This window comes from Pelmatolapia mariae, linkage group LG3_W (genome assembly GCF_036321145.2).
Source record: "Pelmatolapia mariae isolate MD_Pm_ZW linkage group LG3_W, Pm_UMD_F_2, whole genome shotgun sequence".
Classification (NCBI taxonomy): Eukaryota; Metazoa; Chordata; class Actinopteri; order Cichliformes; family Cichlidae; genus Pelmatolapia; species Pelmatolapia mariae.
This window is the reverse complement of record NC_086229.1, coordinates 36,398,083-36,414,908: the sequence shown is the minus strand read 5'-3', so window position 1 is coordinate 36,414,908 and position 16,826 is coordinate 36,398,083. Positions and strand designations below refer to the sequence as shown.

Here is a 16,826-nt window from a genome sequence, read left to right as displayed (position 1 = left end):
CCAGAAGGCAACATTGCAGACATAGAGGACAGCTACAAGTACCTGGGGATCCCACAGGCGAATGGGAACCATGAAGAGGCCGCTAGGAAAGCTGCCTCCACCAAATACCTGCAGAGGGTCAGACAAGTCCTGAGGAGTCAGCTGAACGGCAAGAACAAGATCCGGGCTATCAACACCTACGCCCTGCCCGTGATCAGGTACCCTGCTGGGGTAATAGGCTGGCCAAAGGAGGAGATAGAAGCCACTGATATAAAGACAAGAAAGCTCCTGACCATGCATGGAGGGTTTCACCCCAAGTCCAGCACCCTGAGGCTGTACGCTAAGCGGAAGGAAGGGGGCCGGGGACTGGTGAGTGTCAGCACCACAATCCAGGATGAGACAAGAAACATCCACGAATACATCACGAAGATGGCCCCAACTGACCGCATGCTCAGTGAATACCTCAGGCAGCAGAAACCCAAGAAAGAGGAGGAAGGCGAGGAACCATCATGGAAGGACAGGCCCCTGCACGGTATGTACCACCGGCAGATAGAGGAGGTGGCTGATATCCAGAAATCCTACCCGTGGCTGGACAAACCTGGACTGAAAGACAGCACAGAGGCACTAATCGTGGCAGCACAAGAACAAGCTCTGAGTACAAGATCCATAGAGGCTGGGGTCTATCACACCAGGCAAGACCCCAGGTGCAGGCTGTGTAAAGATGCCCCTGAGACAATCCAGCACATAACAGCAGGGTGCAAGATGCTAGCAGGCAGGGCATATATGGAGCGCCATAACCAAGTGGCCGGCATAGTATACAGAAACATCTGTGCCGAAATGGGACACGCCCCCAAGGGTGATGGAGAATGACCGAGTTAAGATCCTGTGGGACTTCCAGATGCAGACGGACAAAATGGTGGTGGCTAACCAACCGGACATAGTGGTGGTAGACAAACAGAAGAAGACGGCCGTAGTGATCGATGTAGCGGTTCCGAATGACAGCAACATCAGGAAGAAGGAACACGAGAAGCTGGAGAAATACCAAGGGCTCAGAGAAGAGCTCGGGAGGATGTGGAGGGTGAAGGTAACGGTGGTCCCCGTGGTAATCGGAGCACTAGGTGCGGTGACTCCCAAGATAGGCGAGTGGCTCCAGCAGATCCCGGGAACAACATCGGAGATCTCTGTCCAGAAGAGCGCAGTCCTGGGAACAGCTAAGATACTGCGCAGGACCCTCAAGCTCCCAGGCCTCTGGCAGAGGACCCGAGCTTGAAGGACAAACCGCCCGCAGGGGCGAGATGGGTGGGTTTTTTTTTTTTTTATCATAATAATCTGACAATACATTTGGGGCGACTGGAATCGATAAGGGAATCGTTTGCAAAAATGGCAAACAATTCCAAGGAATTGAAACAGTGGGAACCGGTTCTCAACAAGAACCGGTTTTCGATACCCATCCCTACTCAAAATGCTGGGTCACAGACCCAGCCATGACAGTTTTATTCTGACAGTCTTGTGTCTCTAAAGGATTTTGTTAAGTTGTGCGTTCTCCCTGTCTTGTTGTACCTGATTAGTTCCAGATGTTGTTTAACTGAATTTCCCGGAGGAACCAACTCGAGGGATTAATAAAGTTCTCTCTCCGTTTCTCCTCTTTAGCCTCGTTACAAACACTACAGCTAACAAGTGGATTTTCCTGTTTTAGCTCAGCCAGCAAACAAAGCAGAACCACTTCCTGCCGAAGAGACAAAGTGAAAGTTTTTAAATAAACTCATTGCTGCAGCAAAGAGCAGCACAACAGTGAGACAGATTTTTAGCTTCAGTGTTTTTTTATTCACCACTAACTCAATGCTTCTGTCTCTAATTAGCTAACATAAACTAATCTATGTCTATTAGCAACCAACCAACTCAAAGAGTTCATGTTACTAACAGCTCACCTCTCTGCAGCAGACACAGGCTGGACTTTAAAATTAATGGGGCGATCTGCAGACCGGTCACTCTGTAAGGACACACAGCTGGGTTCAGGTCCAGCAGGTCTGTTAGAGAAGAAAAATGTGTTTTTCCATTTGGAGCCACAGAAGCTGATGAAGACTTAGATCACCTTCATCATCCCAAAGAGAAACAGGTTTGCAGGTTGAGCATGAGCAGAAGGAAACTCCAAACTACTGTTTTACATAGTAAGAACAGAGCGCCACCCAGAGGTCATTTACACAGTGCAGGACTATTGATGGTCCCACTGTGAGCAGCAGGAGTTTAAATGGTGGACATGTTTTATAGAATAAAGGAATAAAGGTTCAGTGACTTCCTTTGAGATGCAGTCTAGAGACCAGGAAACATCGAGCAGTTGATTTAAATGAGATAAACTGACATCAAAGAGTTCATATTACTAACAGCTCACCTCTCTGCAGCAGACACAGGCTGGGCTTTAAAATTGATGGGACGGTCTGCAGACCAGTCACTGTGTAAGGACACACAGCTGGGTGGAGGTCCAGGTTGGTTCCTGTGAACAGTGATGGAGCAGTGATGTGAGTGCTGAGCTGTGACATGGAGAAGAGTCATGGACAGTTAGAGATGGTCATCTCACCTCTGAGCTTTGGTCTGGCTCTCATGTTCCCCACACAGAGTGCTTTTAGAGGGAGGGACTCCCTCCTCTCTGTCCTCACACTGATCCATGCTGCTCAATTCAGCTCACACACACTTTCTACCTGCAGAGGAAACACAAATCATTCATGTGCACATCAACTGAGAGCTGCAGAGGTCGTGTCTGATGTGTTGGACTAACATCCATCTGAGACGCAGCTTTCATCACTTCACTACAAAAAGTGTCACAGAGCCGAGTTCAGCCTCCAAATCCTCCATTACTGTAGTCCTACAAAGGTCAAACATGGCTGCAGAGAGCAGCTTTATGTCAGTAACAATGTCCAGGACCAAGCTGACTGCTTACAGAGTTCACAGGATGATGCTGATGTAAGCAATGACAGCACAGTTCTTCATCGCTGTTCCTTTGTTGTTAAGCCACAGGGAAAAAAAATACTGATAAATCTGTTTATCTGTAAGACAAAACTAGGCTTAGTTTGTGCTGCATGAAGCTGACAGCGTGATATTTGTCACAAACTACACGTGTGATGGAGTCAGATGTTTTAGATATTTGTGCCCACAGGAAGGTTTTTGACTGGTGAAGCTGAACTTAATAAACTGAGTATAAATGATGAGGATCTGCAGCTGTGCAGCGCTGACGTCAGTGTGCGAAGCTGCATGAAGGAGTTTCTCCAGAATAACTCAGTGACGCAATGACGCTGTGGAGGAACTTTCTGATGATGATACAGCTTTAGTTTAACTTTACATTTATAATTTGTTTTCTTTCAGGAGAGTCCAGAAACACAAACACTCTGAGCCTGAAACACAGAGACTAACTGAAAAAACCCCACAAAGTGACAGCAGAGCGAGCACAGAAAGAAACGGCAGAGCAAATATTCACAGCATGTTTACTTTTCTTCTGTTTCCACGTCACGTAGCGGCCTCACTCAGAGCTCAGGGCGCGGTCAGCCTCTCGGTCCAGCTGTGAGTCCGTTACCGTGAACTATGGAGCGGCAGATTTGTGCTGAACTAAGCTGCACACAGCTGATGTTAGCCAGGAAAACATTACACACTGCTAACGTTACCTTAACACGGAGCTTCACACGGAGACGATCAGCATCAAACTTCAGGAGAGAAAAACTTCGGGAAGGAAAAACCAGGGAGGGGCTTGTAGGACAGAGGGTCCACAGCCACAAACATTCTGACCAATCACAGCACTCCATTTCACTCTGCTTTTGTTACGCCCCCTGATTTTCCACAGCAGTAAACTGTGGCAGTAACACAGAGGATGGAGTCAATGAACGCAGCACATTTTCTATTGAACGTAGAAAAACACAGAATAGATTAGTTTGAGTGAATGAGCAGCACATGTTTGTCTGCACAGACCATAATAATACTGACAGGCGGCTGTTTGTTCAGAGATGATTTATTTCTGCTCATTTTCCTGTTTGAAACAAACATCTGTCAACACTTTGTTTCACTTTGTTTCAGCTCCACATTCATCCAAACATCCTCAGAGTTCTCTCCTGACGGTCAAACACCCATGCTGAGAGTGATCATGAATGAATGTATGAACATCAGCAGGATTCTACTGCAGGACTTTTACTACAGTAAATACTGCAGACAGGCTGATCCCAACAGCAGCAATAACCTGAAAATACACGAAACTAACATTAAAGCAGCGTTTCATCCTCACTGTGTGTTTGAACACACTGATCCAGGATCAGATTCATGTTTCTGACCTGAGAGTTTACCTGTACACTTATGATGCATTCAGGGGTCCCGCAGCAGACTGTTGGCTCTACAACGGGGGGCTTTATCCTTCAGTGACTGCAAATATAAAATCTGCTGCCACCAGAGTCCATTGAAAAATCTGTAAATTTAAGAATTAAGTCTAACATCCCAATACAACAATACCATCATGGAATACACATCATAAATCTTAGTTTACACTCATGAATCATGTTGTACAGTTTGTTGTGCTATTCAAACATCTGTGAAGCATCCGGCAGTTTAGAGGAGCCATTATGGCTCAGTAGAAGCTCTGAGGTCACACTGTCGACATGTCAGCACACAAGCTCACACATGACTGCTTCATCAACATGGAGCTCTGAGTGTTAAAGGATCATTGTGTGAAAGAGGCTCTAACACAGCTGACTGCAGCCTTTAGCTGTGAGCACACAGTGTCTCACATTTACATTCATTTACTGTCAAACACACTCAATAACTTTAAACAGCTGCTGTGGTTCCAGGGCTGAACCCCCAGTGTTTCCCCTGATCAGGTCTAAGATATCTGCCTGCACTGACTGCAGGACCCAGCTACAGGATCATGTTCAGCTATAAATAGACTGCATGTTTTACAGGGACTGTCAGCACTAAAGGAGGCTGAGGACAAACTCAACAGGACACAAACAAACACACACAGTTTGTTTATGAAGAAATTCGGCCAGTGAGTTTGATTCAAGCTGATCAATAATCTATAATCATGTGGATTTGTCGTCAAACACAAGAGTGATCCAGAGTTTGTCCTGAAATGAACATGAACATGAACATGCTTTAGTGTGTAGTGTAGAAGCTGTGCAGTAACGTGAAACAGTTTCTTCATCCACTTCTTGCTCTTGTGCTTGAAATGAGACGCAGACGCAGCAAAAGTCAGAGGCTCTAAAATCCACAAAAAGGGGGCTTGTTAGATCAGGATATTGATGTGATCCATAGAAAACATGGATAATACACCACTTTATTTGAAGACATCTGTAGCACTGCCTCAGGATGTTTCCACAGACTCCTCTGTGCACCTAAAGAAAAGGTCAAAGGTCAGCAGCACATGTAGTTGGGTCTTCATTTACAAACAACAGTCGCACAAACTACACAATTATTTTCCTCCAATTAGGACTTTTCCCTTGCAGAAATGGTCCTGTGTGATTTCTAGGCTGTGATATAAAAACTAGTTCCTAACGGCAGCGATTCACTCAGTAAACATGTGTTTCCTTCACCAACCTCACACACAGATCCAATAAGATCAGGAAGTGGGCAGTATAGTACAATATGTCTTATTTTGTACTGTGCTGCCCAAACTAAAGATCTGCTGAAGTGTTGGAAATGATTCAGATGTTTATTTTGGACGATACAGCAGAAGATCAGACATGAAAGTGGAGATAACACAGAAGACCTGCAGCAAAGGGTCAGAGGTCAGACTGGGCCACGTGATTCAACAATGAGCCAATGATCATCAAGTAGTGACTAAAGCAGAGCCCTGACGTTCTGACATTTATCACACAGTTAGAACAAATGTCTGCTGATGACTTCATCTCATGAAATGACTGATAGATGTCAATTCATTGATCAGCTGAGCTGCTGATCTTCATCGTGCACAGAAACATTCAGCTTGTTTCAATCAGTAAATAACTCCCACTACTCCCAGTTTGAACTGTTCCCACTCAAAATGCTGTCAGAACAATGATCATTGTAGAACTTCACAAACATCACGTGTTGTTTTCCACATGGAAGATCAGCAAACATACAGAAACTTCCTGTTGCCACACACGGCCTCTAAAATCTCTTCCACGCTTTCTGTCTGAAGTCCACTCTCTGTGTCGGATCCACAGGAAACAACAAGATCTTATTAACATGGTTTTCAATGTGTCTCCTTCCAAAAAGTCCAACCAATGAACAAATGTGTATATTTGTGGAGGCCGAACAAAAGCATGACACATTTGTCTGTTTCTATAAACTGGAGTCAAACACAAATATGAAGAGTTTCATTGACAGACTCCAAAATGCCCCCGCAGTGAATCAAAGGGAAATCCTACAGCGTGCAGAGAATCTTAATGGCTCCAACATCAACACATCCACAATGTTGGATCCAGTTCTACCTCACAGAGTTACTAAGACACACCCTCTGCCAGCATTACAACAGCTCCACCTGCTTCACCTGCCTCCTCAGCCTCTGTACACCTGAAGAGAAAAGAAAGGCTCCAAAAGCTCAAATCTACAAAGGATTCATGAAGTTTCATCCAACAAGAACATGTTTGCCTTCCACAGTGTGCTGTTAGACACCACTGTACCTCTGCCATTTCAAAAAGAGCAGCTTGGGAACATTTTGGCTCCAAACACTTTGTGTTTAACTTCCTAATCTTTGTTTTCTTTGTGAACAACATCTGGAGCTTTTTGACTCATAGAAACATCATTTTGTTCTTTAGATGACAGCAGATTGGGACTGAATAATCAATCACTATCAAACCAATAAAGATGCTGATTTTACAGGAACTTTGTTGGAGAAGCTGGAAAGACATGAAACTGATCCCAAACCAGTTGATAGTGCTGATTATTCCAAATAAAGCTGTTTTCCATTTGAGATGACTTTCTGTCCTGATATATAATAAAGATGTTGGTTGTTTTTGAGCCCCTGTATTAAAAGTAGATCCAGTTTAAAGTCAGCTTGAGTTTGATGTCTTTATGTCAAAGCTGCTCATGATGTTGAGCTGCTGATGGAATAAAAACAGGTAAAAATCTGCCTCAATATAAAAGCATGTAGTCCAGACTTAAATGTAGCCTATTGTTAGCTGAGGTCCACACACAGTGTTTGACAGTGTAAACTGTGTGAAAGGGCTGCTGGTGGAGCTCACTAGGATGAGCAGGTGACCATGTGCCACGAGGTGGAGAGCAGCTGGCCTGGCTTTGATTCTGACCACGTCCCCTTTCTCTCTCCCTCTGCTTTGCTGTCACTTATCTTCACTGCTCTGTCCAATAAAGCTGAAAAAGGCCCCAAATCAAAGAAATCTGCTGCAGCCTCTGAAATGTCTTCTGTTTCCTTCCCGACGGCTTTTTCACCGTCAGCCCATCAGACAGTCCAGCAGCATTTATGATGATGTCATGATGTTGAAGAGACTGCTATGGTGGCCTCCCATGACCCCCAGCCTCATCTACACTGAGATGCAGACATTTGAAAACAACTGAATAATAGTCCAACACAACAGTCTGTGTACAGACACACACTGAGCTTTCATAGAGTCAAAGGAGTCAATCAAACACAGCTAGTTGAGTCATTTCTTGTGTGAGTCTAAAGTGAATCTAGTATTTGAAAGTCCACTTCCTGGATTTGTTGTTGAAGACTTCTTCAGCTTCTTCTCAAGGACATCAGCTGCTTGTTTGGCAGCAGAGGCAGTTAAGAAGCTTCCTGAAAAACACTGAACAGTGAGTTCACTGTGGCATATGACAAATTCAGCTTTCTATGTGCAAATGTGTCTGTGTCAACCTTTCAAATGCTGTTGAATCCAAAACATCAGCGGCTCCTTGGCTGCTCACTTCATGCACTTCTGTCTTTGTGACAGTCCAATGACATCACAGCTGTTTCCACCCCCAGTGTCTCAGGACTGGACACCTTTAAACATGTGGAGGATCAAACAGCCGTCCAGCTAAACATACATGAAACTATCAAAGCTGACAATCATTCCAATAACATCTAATGGTACATATATATAGACACAGGACTACAAGGAAATGGCTCTCAGCATCTGGCTGTGGGAACAAATGATCCCTGTTTGTGTTCAAATTGTGTGCATGTTTTAGACGTGTGTCACATGTAGAAACACAAAAATGACACAAAGATGTGTTTGACACAACTGTGCAGCTGTAAGTTGTTTCTAATGATTCATTGAAGCTCTTCTAACATTCTGGAGACAATCAGTCCATGAATCTGTTCAACACCACAACAATTTGACTTCAATGTGAACGTTTGCCATTAAATAACCTTCTTCATCCAGCTGACAGCATCCTTCATTCTATGATATGAACAGTTCCTCCTGTTGATGACAAACCTCTGACATGATCTGCTTGAGGAGCTTTTTCATGTGAAGCTCTCTGAGCTCAGGGCTAAGTTGCTGTGTTTCATCTTTAAGAGCTGCTGCCTCCTCGCCGTTCTTCTTCTCCTAATGACACCATTTCTGCTTCACATCTTTCACTGGGCCTAAAACAGATGAAGAGTAGATCTACTGCTGTTCACTGTTTGTGTCAATATGGAGAAATATGAAAGACAAACACAGCACATACAGAGAAATGTAGACAGAATGTGCAGCCAGTGCAGTAAATGGTCTAAATATCAGCTCTTTAGAAAATGATCCTGATGAACATGAAACTAACATCCAATGAGAAACACAGCTTCCTTGTTTCATGTCCAATAACAATAAATGAAGAGCTAATAAAGAGCTATTCTATTGTAAAATGCTGAGATGATTATTAGACAGAAGCCAGCGGCTCACCAAAAGCCTGCATTGCAAATCTATATGAAAGTAATCTATGCTCATATATGGCAAAATCCTTTAAGTGTCACTGTGTTTTTCATCTGTGCTCTTGTTGGTTGGACAAGTTTGTAAATGACAAAGAGCTCAGTGGACTTTGCATCCATCAAATCCTGTTAGATGTTTGTTTTTCCTTCACAGCTTTGTGATGAAGGCTAAAGAACAGAGATATGAACTATTGCCAATATGAATCCTGATGCATGACGTGGGCACAGACCCACCAAAGCAACACTCAGCTCACCTCATTCCAGGCGCTTGTCTGCTGGAGACCATGAGCCTTGTTAGTCACACATTAGCACCGTGGTAGGAAACAGCCTCCATCATTTCATTAGATCTGAATTTGGACTGTTTCCCTCTGGATGAGAACCAAGTCTGTCAAATCTATTGATCCAACACAAACTATCAAACACATTGGCTCACAGTCAGATTGGCTTTGTATGGATGGTGTAACAGGGGCTGGGAAAGGATGCTGAAAGCTGAATATAATACAGAACAATAACAGGACATATAATCATGTAGAAACATGATCTTCAACAGGCACACTTCTATTATTCATGATCACAAAGAACTTGTGCAGCCCTGATATCAGCCCTAATATATGAGTGTGTTTGCCCAAAGATTGAAACAGCATCAACATGACAGCTGTAAGAAATCTTCTCTCAGCCTTGTTTGGCAGAAGATCCCTGCAACAAAGATTGTAGCTGAAAGATGACGTGTGTAAAGTTTGTCTTTGGGAGGGTTGAGGCTGTTTTTAGACCTTTGATAGTTTCAATCCAGTTCTGAAAGACAGAAATAAAAACAACATCATTAAGATCAGATCATGGAGCTGTTTCCTGCCTTGTTTCTAGCTTCACATTACAAGACTTTACTACAATAAAGATGCTAACATGTATCTGTAGCAACAACATCATTGAATCTAGAACAACTGGAGCCAAACCAGTGGCTCTGCTGGGATCACTGGTGAGCCAACACTTCCTTGTTGATGCAGATTTCAGGGCTTCCTGTTGCTCCTCCGTTATAACTGTTCTCTCTTCTCAACACATGATGACACAAAGGAATCAGCAGTGATGAAGATGATGCTGAAGCACACATTTCACACATATAACAGAGCAGTCCAGTTACACACACCTCTGCTTGACATTAGGCCTCAAACAAAGACACAAAACACTAACTTGACTCTAAATAGAAGAAACTGGCAGCTTTTTCTGTTCTGTGCTTATATTTGACACACATGCTTCTCTTTGTGCAAACACACATCGCACTATAAGGGTAACCTAGCACACAATGATTGGACAGCACAGTGATGATGCTGGGAGATCCTATACGAAGCAACACAGAAACACTGAGAACTTTAAACATTGATTATATTGAGATAAGCAGCCGACCCAGTCTAGATAAAGGCGAGCAGCTGGGACCGCTGCTGCACCAAAAACAGGTTTCAGTGTGTGTGTGTGTGATGTCTTTACTTATACTGGTCAATAGACTTTAGTCAACACATGATTGAAAGGTGTTACACATGAAATAAAAACAGTGTTTCATCTTTATTCCTGTGAAGCAGCTGCATTATAACCAATCTGCTCCTTTGTGGCCTTTAAAACAGCTTAAATAACTGTTGTTATATTTGTTTCTGCTCCTCTTGGACAGACGACTCTTGAAAAGACATTTTTGAATTTCAATGTGACTTTAACTGGATAAATATGGGATATATAAACGTCTGCAACAAACTGATTCCAGCTTCTACCTCATGATAGGAATGTTTTTGTGGCTCAAGATGACCTGATATCTTTCATGATGGAGACATTTGACACATGTTTCACATATTATAGACCAACAAGTTATTCATAGCAGTTTAAATACGGGGAGTCACTTTTGGGCCCAGCAGATAAAACAGAGCCAATATTTCCTTCTTTATTTAAGTGACGTGTGTCACAGATGTGACCTAGTAAAGTGTAGCTGAACATTAGTAACGTTATTAACACTCTCAGCTCGTCCTTGTTCCAGACCTGAAGATCCTCTTCTTTCATTCAGCAGCAGCTTCAGGTCTCTGATGGTCCAGGCTTGTTGTTGGGAAACAGCCCTGCTGGGATGATGGTGTCCTCACAGAAACAGTCAGTGATGCTGTTGATCTCCATCACAGAGCACGTCCCAGTCTGCAGTCTCAGTCCTGCAGGGCCTCGCTGGCTTCCTGACTCCACCCAGTCAACAACAGGAAGTGTTTGCAGGAACAAAGTGAGGCTGTGGTCAAACAGGAGTTTTTATCTCCTGGCTCTGACTCTCACTGCGGCCCCGCTGCTGTGTCAACATGTGTTTGTGCTAAACAATGATGGAAAGTGTTATAAATGACTTGTTGGCCTCTGATCTGTCACAAACAGCTGAAACGTGTCTCTCATGAGTCACATGAAGGTTTCTGACAGAAAGGACAAAAAGTAGCTGCAGTCAGTTTGTGTCATTTTTATATTTATTCATCTGGGAGAAAAATCTGAGGGACATTAAAATGTGTTTTTCAGCAGAGACAAGAACATAAATATAACGTCACAGGTAAATGAACATATTTCAAGTAAACAGCTGGACTGATCAGGTCCAAACACAGAGTGATCAACAAACAGCTGTCATATCTTTATATATCAGCTCTTTATAAATCCTGTTCACTGCAGTCTGTTTCCTAATAATGTCAAACTGTTAGAAACACAGAAACATGGTCTTTGTTCACATAAAGCTGTCTGGGATCCTTTGTTGTTCTTTTGATGCAGAGTTACATTATAAATATAAAGAGTTATTTCAGAGTCTCATCAGTTTTCCTGCATGTCTTTATTGAACACATCAGCAGGGCTGAAGCTCTCATGTTAAACACACACTGATCTATGGACACGTTCATGTGTTTCTAACAGAACCAGGCTGTTATCAGCTGCACTAACATGATGTCACACACACTGAATGTAACAGTGACATCATCACACAATCAGCTGTGATTGTTTCACTGTCATCAAACTAGTCAACAGGAAGTAGAATCAATAGAAACAATCATTTACTGACAGCATGTCTGATGGAAATAAGTGCAGATTATGTATGAAGTCTAACTGCACACAGTAACTGTGTTACAATAAGGACTTAACAGCGCCCTCTGCTGGAGTGTTTCAGTACTGCGTTAACTAGAATACACCACCTCCTCCTCCTCCTCACACCACCTGCTACAGCTCTACTCTTCTATGACTACAGTCATCCACAGCACTGATGTGAGGTCACATGGTTCATATGTAAGGAGCACAGAGACGTGCTAGCAGCTGACCTCAGGTCAGTTTAATGACTGTGAGCAGCAGCTGTGTTCTTGTCACTGTGACAGGGAGACACTCTCAGACACAGCGCTCATGTCAGCTTGTTCTCATGCAGGAGGATCAGGAGCTCCATGTTTGTCTTCATGTTTGAATCATGATGTGTTTGTGCCATCAGAGTCTGTCATGAGTACTCAGGGTTTCACAGCAGCTCTTCTGGATGCTGACGAGGACTCCAACCTCATGTTTCACCTCTCTGAGCTTCTGATGTCTGTGAACACTCGTGTTTCTTCTCTGGGCTCATCTGGACAAAAACACCTTTCTGTGTTTGGCTCCAGCCTCATTCTGACTGACAGGAAGTGTGTTATCCATGAGCTTCTTTGTTTCCTGCTGTGTTTCCTGTCTGTGGACAAACACGAGTGTTTCAGCTGAGGACTTGCTTCCTTCCACCTGTCCATACAGGACATCACGCTGTCTTTACTCTTTAAATGCAGCTCCAGGTCCTTCCACGTGCTGTATTTGTGCAGTTTGTAGTGTGTCCTGGGAAACGTAGCACACATGGTGTTCTTCTGCTGTTTCCTCCTTTCACTGAGTGTGAAACACTGACGCTGTGCTGTTGTTCACAGAGCTGATTCTAGCTGCAGCTGGACTCTGTCATCTAACTGAATGTGTTGGTGCTGATCACGGGGCTCTGAGGGGGGAGCAGCAGGAGGACTCTGGATGCTGACGTCAGTGTATCTGTGGAAGCTCACACAGCGTCTCTGTCATTCAATATTGTGCTATATATTGTATCTATGCAAAGATGAACAGACTGTGTGTTCACTGGTCTCTGTGCTGCTGACTGCTGCAGCTCTGATGTCATCATCACTCCCTCCTCCACCCTCAGCAGTCCCAGCATGCTGCTGTGGTGCACCCCACCCTCACTCTACACCTGAGCCATAGACCACACCCTCCACCTCAATATACACCACAGTTTTCTCTGCTATGGAAATGAGATCAGGAGGAAATCATTATTATTATTATTTAATAAATGCTCACATTAATGTGGGCTTATTTGTTTCATATTAGAAACATTAGTCGAGTGTTTTTAGTATAAAATGGTGAAAGTCCCTCTTTTTGCTCCTCCCCTCACCTGTGGATGGACGGTGCTGTTACCGTGGTGACAGCTGTGATGTGTTTCAGTCCTGCCTGGTTATCACTGCAGGAATCTTTCACATTTATTACAGGTAATAACTCTGATTTTTCTGTGTATTATGAACTAAATGTATCCTGATACACACAGAGATGGATGAGCAGAGGTCACATGATGAAAGAACAAACATGGAGTCTTTGATTTATTTAGATATTTATTGATGAATGCAAACAAACCCTGACACTGAACCATCGTCCAGCAGAACAAACCTGATCACATGACCTGCTGACCCAAACAGTGAAAAGCTCCATGGCAACAACAACAAACAGCCTCACATATGTTAACAGAGGCTGTTAGAAGCACAGAGTCTTTACAGTCTTTCTCCTGTTTGGACACAGATCTCTTTTATTTATAAAGAAAAACAATGAAACAGCTTCTCAAAGTTTGAAATCAAAGCAAATCTAATATCTGTCACCGAATCCCAGCAGATTCTTCACCAGGATGTCACAGTTTTCAGGTTCATACAAACTAAGGAATCATTTAGAAGACTTTCAAACATCAACTGATTGAATCCATGAATCTGAAAACGTGTTTGTGAGTGAAAGAGACAGACATGTACAGACTGAACTGTTCAACAGTCAGAGTGTTTCTCTAACAGGAGACACTCTTTACACTCAGCACAGGGACACTGAGGAACCAGGAGAATAGAACGTAAACCCAGGATAAAGAGTTTGAGTGAATGTGGTGTTGAAGGTGTGGAGGTGGATCAGAGTGTCAGAGGAGACTCTGTAGAAGGACAGAGTGCCAGCAGGACAGTCCACATAAACTGCTGCTCTGTTAGAGACAGAGGAGGAGGAGGAGGAGGAGGAGGAGGAGGAGATGGGTGTGTGTTTGTTATTGTGACAGACAGACTGAGGATGACCATTACAGCACCACAGACTCCAGGACTGATCATTGAATCCAAACACACAGTCTCTGTCTCCTTTCCTTTTGATTCTTCTGTAACTCACTGATATATAAACGGCTCCTCTCCACTCGACCTCCCAGTAACAGCGACCAGTCAGACCATTTCTACACAGCAGCTGAGGAAGAAGATCAAATCTGTCTGGATGATGAGGATATGACTGAACCTCGTCCACACGTGTCACCTTCCTGTTGTTGTCAGACAGTTGGAGCTTTGTGTTCACTGTGTTTGTGTCGATTGTGAGTTGACAGGAATCTGATGGAGAGAACAAACACAATCCAGCTGCAGTTATTGATCCATCATCTGTTCATTGATTGACACTTTGATGATGACTCCTGACATGATGAAGATGGTTGAATGTGTGCTGCTTTGTTTTCATGAATCCCATTAAAAACACACTTACACTTCCTCAGACCTGGTCTCAACCATCGGACTCCAGCAGGCTCCACCCTGAAAGGAGGAGGGGTCAGAGCAGTCAGCATGCACACATGGACATTACATGGCTCTCATACACATGAACATTCACAGTGTTCATCAAAGTGAAAGCCCGGGGGAATGAATTGTCTGTGGTGTCTGTTTTTTTGTTAACAACACTCTGTATCGTCTGCCTGAAGGAAGAAATGTGAACAGTTTATCTCCATGATGTGAAAGGTCTGTAGAGATGTGTTTGTCCCTCATTCTGGACCTTTACAGGTCCTGGATGGAGGAAAGACAGCACAGATGAGCCTCTCTAAAGACCTTATTGTCTGGCCCCGTCATGCTTCATGACTGAGGCCAACCAGACAGTGATTGATGGAAACAGGACAGACTGGATGATGCCATTTCTCCAGATTGCAAGGGTTATATCTTTGGATTAGTTCTGACACATTCATCAACACCATATCTCCAGTCATTGGAGGAAATATCAGAGGAGAAAAAAGTCTCTTCTCCATCGCATTATACCAATGTGAGCAGCTAATGCTAAGAAGGCTGCCGTTATTAGCTAATGCTAATTTGACCCGAGTTATCATTATCCGATAATGCTAACAATGTTTTTTTTTTTTATTTTTAACAATATCAGTAGCTAATGCTAACACTATTTTCCTTCCAATTAAACCTATTTAGCATTAATTAACTTCATTTAGCATTAAAAAGGTAATGCTACATAGGCTTTCATTAGTGGCTAAAGCTAATTTTAGATGAATAGCCATTGGCAGCTAAAGCTAATATCATATTTTCTTGCACTATAACACTGTAAGCAGCTAATGCTAATACTATTTCCCCTTGCATTATAACAATGTGAGCAGCTAATGCCAAGTAGGCTGCCGTTATTAGCTAATGCTAATTTGTAATGAATAAACATTATCTGCTAATGCTAACAATGTTTTTTCTTACTTTTTAACAATATCAGTAGCTAATGCTAACACTCTTTTCCTTTGCGTTATAACAATGTGAGCAGCTAATGCTAATCAGGCTGCCGTTATTAGCTAATGCTAATTTGTAATGAATATGCATTATCCGCTAATGCTAACAATTTTAACAATATCAGTAGATAATGCTTACACTATTTTCCCTTCAAGTAAGCCTATTTAGCATTAATAAACTTAATTAAGCATAAAAAAGTTAATGCTAAACAGGCTGCCATTAGTGGCTAAAACTCATTTTAAGTTAATAAGCATTGACAGCTAATGCTAATAATGTTTTTTCTTACTTTTTAACAATATCAGTAGCTAATATTAACACTAACATTCAATTAAGCCTATTTAGTATTAATTAACTTCATTTAAAATTAAGAAGTTAATAGACTACCATTAGTGGCTAATGCTAATTTTAGGTAGATAAGCATTGGCAGCTAATGCTCATACCATTTTCCTTTGCTTTATAAAAAGTGAGCAGCTAATGCTAAGTAGGCTGTTGTTATTAGCTAATGCTAATTTGATGTGAGTTAGCATTATTGGATGATGCTATCAATGTTTTCTCTTTTTAACAATGATAGTAGCTAATGCTTATACACTTTCCCCCTGGGTTACAATGTTTTGAGGAGTTTATGCTAAGTAGGCTGCCATTGTTCTCAAGTACATATTTTTTGTTATTGTTGTCAAACAACAGAATGAGAATGAAATATTGATTTTAACACAGCCCATTAGCAGCATTAGCTTATCAGAGTTTCCAGTATTTAAGTTTCCATTTCCAAATGTTAGCTGGTGCTGTCTGCCTCTTTGTCACACACACAGACTGAAATGATTCATAGCCTTGTTTCATCCTTCTGCCAGTGTCACTGACTGTCACTGTGACTGTGGACATACAGCATGGGAAACACACACATGGCTGACACTTTATTAGGTACACAGTGGCATCTATCTCAGTTACAAATGTCACCTAATAAAGGGTATCTAAAATTGTCTCTGTCCAAATATTTATGGACCTAACTGTAGGTCTACTTTGAATGAAACTCTCAACATGACTTATCAGTTATCATTAATGTTCCTGCAAACAGACTGCTTGGAGACCCCTACATAAATATTCATGTACTATCCAGCTAGACTAGTGTGTCTGTCCCTGAAAATATTCCTGCATGTGGGATTGCTCATGTCTCATCTGCAGGAAACAAACAGGAAGTGAGTGAAGGACACGGGAAA

The 16,826-nt window shown here is 42.7% G+C and overlaps 3 protein-coding genes across 4 annotated transcripts in view; 1 reads left to right on the top strand and 2 right to left on the bottom strand.

Annotated features, from left to right (window-relative positions):
* The window catches only part of LOC134624401 (protein NLRC3-like), a 41,667-nt gene extending 39,009 nt beyond the window's left edge, over positions 1 to 2,658 (bottom strand). For both annotated transcript variants that reach the window (XM_065470278.1, XM_065470279.1), the window contains exons 1-3: positions 2,555 to 2,658; positions 2,369 to 2,470; positions 1,908 to 2,006 (exon numbers count right to left, since the gene is read on the bottom strand). In XM_065470278.1, coding sequence (XP_065326350.1) covers positions 1,908 to 2,006; positions 2,369 to 2,470; positions 2,555 to 2,643 — 290 coding nt within the window. In that variant the 5' untranslated portion in view covers positions 2,644 to 2,658. The remainder of the gene's footprint in view (positions 1 to 1,907; positions 2,007 to 2,368; positions 2,471 to 2,554) is intronic.
* Positions 1 to 16,826, top strand: part of LOC134622363 (NACHT, LRR and PYD domains-containing protein 12-like) — a 290,226-nt gene that overhangs the window by 40,041 nt on the left and 233,359 nt on the right. The gene's annotated exons all lie outside the window — the stretch shown is intronic.
* On the bottom strand, positions 13,718 to 14,497 carry LOC135932696 (stonustoxin subunit alpha-like; the record flags this gene model as incomplete). The annotated part of the gene is made up of 1 exon (XM_065470281.1): positions 13,718 to 14,497. A coding segment is annotated over one exon (579 nt), but the record flags the coding sequence as incomplete, so codon positions are not given.